This window comes from Volvox carteri, assembly GCF_000143455.1.
Source record: "Volvox carteri f. nagariensis unplaced genomic scaffold VOLCAscaffold_34, whole genome shotgun sequence".
NCBI lineage: Eukaryota > Viridiplantae > Chlorophyta > Chlorophyceae > Chlamydomonadales > Volvocaceae > Volvox > Volvox carteri.
Genome location: NW_003307577.1, coordinates 848,241 through 856,078, shown reverse-complemented (window position 1 = coordinate 856,078; position 7,838 = coordinate 848,241). Strand labels below are relative to the sequence as shown.

Sequence of the window (7,838 nt, the reverse complement as noted above, 5' to 3'; positions counted from 1 at the left end):
GGGGAGGGGGAGGAAGAGGAGGAGGAGGAGGGGGAGGAAGGGGGGGAGGAACAGGAAGAGGAGGAGGAGGGGGAGGAAGAGGAGGAGCTCACACGGCGGTGTTGGGAAGAGCAGGTTAGGTGCGGCATGGAAGGATAGGTTGTCCTGGGCCCCTGGACTCCTGGACTCTGGGTCTGGTTCTGCACCCGACTCGACACATGGCTGTCCCCAACGTTTGCGCACGCAGGGGGATGAGTCAGTATTATTGAAGACGTTTATTCAAGACTTATCGAGGAAAACAAACCGCAAAACAAGCATATATCAAGGCAATTATTCAAAGAAATTAAGCACCTGACCATTTAAGTAATGACATACATATACATATACTCACACTCGCACCCACATAAGGACATACCTATGCACGCACACACGCAGGCACCTGCCGCCCGTGTTGGTGGAGATCAAGGTGGCCCCGGGGGGCACCGACTCGCAGCGCATCTTTGTGTTTAACGCCCGCCGCATCGACGGCATCGCGGACGGGTTGATGGTGGTGGACACCCGCGGCACACTCAGCTTCGCGACCTGGGACGTGGCCGCCATGCTGGGCTACCCGCTCAAGAAGTTCCTGAAGATGAAGCTGGATCAGCTGCTCCCGCAACCATTTGCGAGCATGCACACCAAGTACCTCAGGGTAAGCGGTTGGATGGTTTGGTGGTTGGTTTGGTGGATGGTTTGGTGGATGGATGGGTGGGTGATACTTGACTGTGTTGGTAGTGGGTGGTCGTGGGTGTGTGTGAGGAGGAGGGTGAGGTCGGTGGGAAGAGGGAGCGAGGGAGGGAGGGAGGGAAGGGAAGGGAGGGAGGGAAGTTTGGAAAGTGTAGCCCCGAGGGCCCCGAGGGCCTCAGCAAGCGGGTTTCTCTGCGTTTCTGTCTACTACACATCTTACCGGCGAACCGCGAGCGTGAGTGCATGTGCACGTCACCACCACCGGCGGGTGGGAGCGAAGACGTCCCCGCGCCCACCGAAACCTTCACCCGCGCCCCGTCCCCCGGGCAGCAGCCCCACCGTCCTACAAGTCCTACGGCTCCATGTCCTTACCCGCGGCCTCACCCCATCTCACCCCATCTCACCCCATCCCGGGCCCCCTTCACACACACGCGGAATGCCAGTGGGGCCTTTGGCTCACACCGCGAAGGGGGCTCTCCTGCGGCCCGCTCGGGCCCCACAGAGGGAACCTCTCCTAACTCAATCGCACCGTTCTCAAATCGTTTCTCCCTCGTTTTCCAAAGATCTCCCAAAACCCTGTCCCCCTCCCCTCTCTCCACCTCCACACACACACGTCACGCACCTCCCCTCCCCGCGCCTCAGGACCACCCCATCATCATTCCCCCCACCAGCTGCCGGGCCGGGCGCCTGGTGCAGCTCGTGAACAGCAACGGCGCTCAGGTACCCGTGCGGCTGCAAGTAACCGGTCAGGACGACTCCATGACGGGGAAGACAAATTACATAGTGCAGGTGCGTGCGCGGGGGGGGGGGTGCAAGGGGTGGGGTGGGGGGGGTGGTGGAAGGCCTGAGAAAAGGCGGGTGAAGTTGGGGTGACGTAGTTAGGGAACGAAAACATGGGCCATCCACAGAGCGATTGTTAACTTTTGGTTGCGGTTACGTTCTTTTCTACCGCATAAGGGCGACCTGACCTAAGAGCGGGTTGGAACACAGCTGGATCCGCTCACAGACTGAGGTTCACGTCAATCATGCACAGGACGTTTCTCCACCGCCTCTGGAATACACACATCTCAAACGAAAGATCTTACAATGCTCCACCTCCCACCTCCATCTCAGGTTCGCAAGATGGACACCTCGTCACCAGCTATGTTCGCCGACCGCCGCCTCGTGCTGCTTTGCACTACCGATGGCCAGATCCTCTCCGTCGACCACCCCGAATCCACACTCTTCGGCTTCTCGGCCTCGGCCTGCGTGGGTTCGCATCTCGCCGACTGCATTGATGTTTTTTCGGAGTGGCGCACCAAGGCAGGCACCCATCAGATGGAACTGCTGCTGCTAAGTATGCTAGACCGCGAGATGGAGATGCCGGGTACCAGTTGGCGTGTCAAGGTGCACAGCCCCGAAACCACGGAGGAGCGGTTGCTGCCGAGCATCGATCCCAGGTCCCCGTCACGTCACCTCGTGGGCCGCAGCGCCTGCTTGCAAACTGAGCTGGTGGATGCTGCGGAGTACAGCGACCTGTCCGCGGATGTGGTGGGCACATTGACCAAGATTATTCTGTGAGTGCAGTGCCTGTGGGGTGATGTGTGGACGGCACGGGAATGGGGTTTGGCTGTGTGGGTGGCTGTGCGGGTGTGGGAAAAGGAGGAGGGGAAAAGTGTACATCTGGTTTTTTCCCTGTAAGGAGGGCGGGGGTAGGACTGGGGGTGAACGTGTTTGGGTCGCTGCGTGCCGGTGGTAGTGGTGGTGATGGGTGGGGCTTGGGGCCCCACCCGGCGCTGCATGGGATTGGTTGGAGTTCGTTGCAGATATGGTTGGGAATTCGTTGTGCAGTTTTGCACGGGTTACGGGGACTGCATTGTGTTTGTTGCATTGCACCCAGTTGTACGCACCCAGTCTCGAAATATACTTGGTGAATGCCGTTGGTAGCAACGTAGGGTAGCGCTGTGGCTACATGTATGTATGTATGCATGTCTGTCTGTCCGTCTCTACGTACGTACGTACGGATATGCGGTAAGGGGGATGAGCGCCAGAGACGCACGGGAAATTCCTGCGAACGTGTGATGATACATCGTCGAGCTATACGACACACATCGTACCTACCTACCTACCTGCCATACACATGTCATGTACCTTGGCACGACAGGTGGCGCCGTGACCTGCTGACGGGTGTCGTGGAGTTGGACCATAGGTTGGTCATTCGGAAGGCGGATGTCAGCACGGGCCTTATCGTTGGATTGCCACCCACCACTTTGCTGCGCACGCCGCTGCACAGGTAGGTGTGTGGGGGGGGGGAGGGGCGCCAAAAGGTAGTGGTGGTGGTAAGCAAGGGTGGGGTGTTGAGAGGATGAATGGTGGCAAGGCGGGGGGTAAGATAAGGTATGAATGTGGTGTGCTAATGTGGGGTGGTTTAGGGGAGGACGACCGCTGTTTCGAGACACTGGTGTTGCAGGGTTGGCATGGGTTGTGAGGGAGGGGGCGGGGCAGGGGGGAAAACGGAACGGAAGAGCAGGCCAGGCCCTGCAGCCCTGAGCCTGCTGGAGCCCTGGGCAGTTACCTTAATTTCTCCGCGATATGAAGTTATTTTGTTGTATATGAAGGTATTTTATATTTCGGTAATCAGCCGCCGTGGGTCGTGGTCATGGTGTTAGCGACGTCCCCACACACACTTACCTGTACCCATACACACACACACACGTACAGACACACACACAGACACACACACAGACACAGACAGACACACACACACATGCACACACACACGTACACACACACACGTACACACACACACACACACGTACACGCGCAGGATCTTGGATATCCCCCGGGGCATCAGCTGGGAGGAGCTCATGCTGCATGATAAGCACAAGAAGAAGAAGAGCGCTATGAAGGGGGGCGGAGCCGGGTCTGTGGTGTCCGTACAGCGGGCCTTTGAAGGCGCTCACCCCGACGGGGGGACCATGAAAGTCTTCATGCAGGTAACCGGAGCACATAGTTGTAATAATATAGAACAATATAATATAATAATATATATGTAATAATATATAATAATATAATCTAATGATATATACATGTAATATATATAATAATATAATATATAATGATATATATGTAATAATATAAAATAATTCATGTATAATTAGATATTGAATATACACGATACAGTTTTTGATAAATATTTTTTGTGCAAGATGTTGTGTATAATATTGGAATTGATGCGCTGTGGTTGATTTTGATCTTTACAGTCACATGACCTCCTTTCTACCCCTCTTCGTGGTGCGCTTTTTGTCTCTCTCTCCGGCCCTTTTGTTTCCTCCTCTTGTGCTTTTCGTGTCGCTGCCATTGTCTTTGATAAAGGAACTTTCATTACAGTTAGTTGAACCTAACGGCTTACCATTCCATGCCGTTATGTTGTTCGTTGCTGCTCTCCTTGATCGTACATTCAGGGCGTCAATGGCGGCGGGACGAGCCGTATCCACGTCACGCTTCACCCCGACACCACTTTCCAGGTACGGTACTGAGCCGTACAGTGCCGTACAGCGGCCTGTGCGAAGGGTATTATCCGTAGGACATGTCCATGTGTGTCCGGCGTGTTACATACAAACACACATACCTTCACATTCAGGCACCTACCTGGCCGACATACCACATAACAACACTTTTGCATTATATCGCACGGAGGTCATTGGCCTAGAGCTACGCGCTATCAAACTGCGCTACATCCCATTATTAAGCGTTATTTATGACGAAAAGAATTTATCTAAATATAACATTTCTTATTTCTTATTTCTTATGCAGCTATTACTGTTTGTATTCATGCCCGCGCTCTCACTTTCATCCCCATCCCCCCCTCTGTTCCTGTTCCTAGGGCGCTAGGGCGAACATCTACCGGGCGTTGGGCCTGGAGGCGCTCATGCAGCAGCAACACCAGCAGCAACATCAGGCCAAGGCTGCGGCGACAACGACAATGGCGACCACCACTACAGATGCCAAGGCCTCAGTCCAAGACACAGGCCGCAGCGGCCGCGGAGACAGCAACAGGGCCGCCGCCGCCGCCGCCGCCGCCTCGACGCAGCGAGACGTCGGGTCGGCGGCTGGGGCAGCAGCATCCGGAGGACCTTCAGCTGCAGAAGTATTGGGAGGAGGCGGGATCCGCGGTGCAGCGGCACTTAGCGGCGGCGGAGGAGGCGGTGAACAACGGGGCAGTCCGAGCCAGGTCGCCAAGAGGGTTGGAGGAGGAGGCGGGCCAGGGGGGCCGGGTGGAAGTCCCGGGGCCGCTTCTGGTGCGGCAAATGGCAATGAGCCGCGAAATGAGGAGGTCAAGGACAAGGGCACCGCTGCCATCCCCAATGCCGGTAAGGTTCCGGGAACACGGCGATGGCGGTTGCGACGGTTTGTGACTTGACTTGACGGTGACGGCAGTTGGTCCTTTGGATTTCGCCATATGACTACCCCCGACCCGACCCCACCCGACCCGACCCGATCCGACTCTCCACGCGGCTCACAACCCAGCACAGTCACTCACTCACCCATACTTACAGCTAAGCGCCATGTCCCCTTTTTGCTCACAGACGGAGAAGAGGTGTCTTCCTCCTCCCATGATGATGATGGCGAGGAGGAGGAGGAGAAGCGGCAGCGGCAGCGGGAGGGGGAGGGGGAGGCGGAGGGGGAGTGGCCCGTGCGTGATGGCGCCAGCTGGGACCAGCGGAGTGAGGAGAGACCGGACCGGGAAGCCAGTGTGAGCTCTGGAGGGGAGGGCAGCCTGCGGGAGGGAGGAGGCTGTGGCGGCGAGGACGAGGATGACGAGGGCAACGGTGACCCCGGGCACCTGCACAAGGTATTGCGTGTGTATATATGTCTGTCTGTCTGTATGTATGTATGTTTTAATGATCTGGGCCGCAATGTCTGATTTGGGCCGCGTGTCTAAATTTGTGTCTGACTGTGCGGCTGTGCGCATTGCCTTGCCTTCCTTTCATCGCTTTTCCCTTGACGACGACTCTAGGGTGACATGGCACGGAAGTGGATGCACTGCATTCAAACGTTGTTCCCCTCCCTCATCCCTCCCCCTCACTATCGGTCGTCTTATCTCCCTCAATTCTCCTCTCAACCCTCCCACACCACTCTCTGGTACACTCTTGTCCGGCCCTGGCAGCAGCTTCACTCGTTCGTGGTTCGTCTTTCCCCTCCCTCCCACCCTCCCTCAGATTGCCCACAACCAGTCAGAGTTCGTGGCTCAGTGGGTTCGTACACTCGCCAAGCAAATGAGCAGTCAAATACAAAACGATCCGGCGGCGGATCGTGACGTCATCCCGCTCTCCCGCCAAGCTACACTCAGCCTCAGCGGCGGCGGGGCAGCGGCAAGCGGCCCAGGCGCCGCCGCTGCTGTCTTACGTCGCCGTACTAACGACGGCTTGCCGCCCCCGCCGGGGCGTCGTACCAGCAATGCAGGCGGTAGCTCGGTCGCGGGTGCAGTGAGTATGGATGGCGGTGGGGCCGGCGGTGCCGGCCGGCCGTCGTCCACAAACGCAAATCTCAACGGTTCTAACGGCTTGCACTGGGCCTTGATGGATCGAGGATCTACCATGATGTAAGAGTTGGATGAGGCTTGTGTGTGGGGGGAGTAATTGGCTGGAGATTCATTTTTTTCCGGAGTATAGAAATCTGTACCGGCATTATTACCATTATTATCTAGGTTATTATCTAGTGCTTTAGGAGAAAACCTTTGGGGGTTTGCGGTGCTTCTACCCTGGGCCGCAGGAGTAGTGGCCTCTGTCATGGCGCTTGGGGAGAAAAGTCCCGTAAAAGAGGAGGAAAGAAAGAAGGATAAAAGTGCTTAAGGGCAAAGGGAAGGAAGGATAAGAAAGCATGCCGACACCAAAAGTGCGTGTAAAAACGGTATCAACTTAACGGTATCAACAAACTGCAAGATTCCCAGAAGGGGGGGCAGCAGCAACAGCAGCAGCAGTGGTGGTGGTGATGGTGGTGGTGGTGGTGGTGGTGGTGGTGGTGGTGGCTACAGGATAGCGGGGGGGCCGGCCAAACGCCATCGTGGCAGCGCTCACAGTGACGTGGGGCAATAGGAGGTGGAGGAGGACGGAGGAGGAGTGGGAAGGGGGAGTAAGCACGTGCAAGCGAGGACGAAATAGCTGCCAATATTGAGTTTAAGAGATAGCCTTGCCCCGCAACCCGCCTCCCCCGCCTCCCCGCCGCCCCTCCACCTGGCCCCCTTCCGCAGGCGCAGCAGCCGCAGGAAGCTGGATCTGGATCCTGTGAATGAGGATGAGGATGAGGAGGGGAAAGGGGAGGGGGAGGGGGAGCCCGGCGGCGAGTCCGAGGGTGAAGTCGGTGACGGTGTCGGCGAGGTACGGGGCAGCAGCCGCAGCGGTGACCGACGGCGTCACAGCGGCCACGGCGGCTACGGCGGCGGCGGCGGTGGCGGCGGTGGCGGCGATGTCCTGCTGGACGCCGTTCCCGTTTCAAAGCTTCTGGAGCTGGGGGCCCCACTACCTTCACATCCCCGAAGTGCTTCCGGTGGGGCTGGAGGAGGGGGGAGGGAAGGGGGAAATGGAAGGAAGGAGGGAAAAGAAGGGAAAGGAGGCCGGCGGCGCACGAAGGCCCCCTTTAACCGGTCCTCGCGTGTGCGAGGTCTGTGTGTTTTTCATCATGTGGTTTCCCCCGTCCCCTTTCCCCCTTTCCCGGACTCTCGCCCGCTTTACCCCCTCCCACTCCTTCGTACCTCCCCTCCTCTCCCCCCTCCTCTCTCTCCCCCCTCCTCTCTCTCCCCCCTCCTCCCTCTCCCCCCTCCTCTCCGCCCACTCCCCTCCTCTCTCTCCCCCCTTCCCTCTCTCCCCCCTTCCCAGACAACATTGACGGTGCCAGCAGTCAGGGCGATGACGACGACGGCGCCAGTCAGGGTCGGAGCAGCGGGGCAGGGGGGGCGTTCACGGATGCGTCCTCCGCAATGGATGTGGACCTAGCTGCGGATGCACGGAGGGCCAGGCTGCTCAAGAGGCTTTGCAAGGTGTGTGTGTGTGTGGGGGGTAGGGCTGGTAAAGGGGGTGAGGGGTAGTGTAGTATCCTGGGTTTATCACCCGGGATCTGCATCTACACATCGGTTCTTTTCTTAAACGTCTGAT

General features: G+C 57.6%; 1 protein-coding gene across 1 annotated transcript in view; it reads left to right on the top strand.

Moving 5' to 3' along the window:
- Positions 1-7,838, top strand: part of VOLCADRAFT_93917 (uncharacterized protein) — a gene marked incomplete at both ends in the record, with an annotated part of 31,232 nt that overhangs the window by 11,347 nt on the left and 12,047 nt on the right. Inside the window, 12 exons of the mRNA XM_002953169.1 lie at positions 227-234; positions 415-670; positions 1,348-1,494; positions 1,819-2,261; positions 2,849-2,977; positions 3,539-3,680; positions 4,149-4,211; positions 4,571-5,057; positions 5,274-5,539; positions 5,907-6,289; positions 6,938-7,038; positions 7,563-7,723. Of these exons, the coding sequence (XP_002953215.1) occupies positions 227-234; positions 415-670; positions 1,348-1,494; positions 1,819-2,261; positions 2,849-2,977; positions 3,539-3,680; positions 4,149-4,211; positions 4,571-5,057; positions 5,274-5,539; positions 5,907-6,289; positions 6,938-7,038; positions 7,563-7,723 (2,586 nt within the window). The remainder of the gene's footprint in view (positions 1-226; positions 235-414; positions 671-1,347; positions 1,495-1,818; positions 2,262-2,848; positions 2,978-3,538; positions 3,681-4,148; positions 4,212-4,570; positions 5,058-5,273; positions 5,540-5,906; positions 6,290-6,937; positions 7,039-7,562; positions 7,724-7,838) is intronic.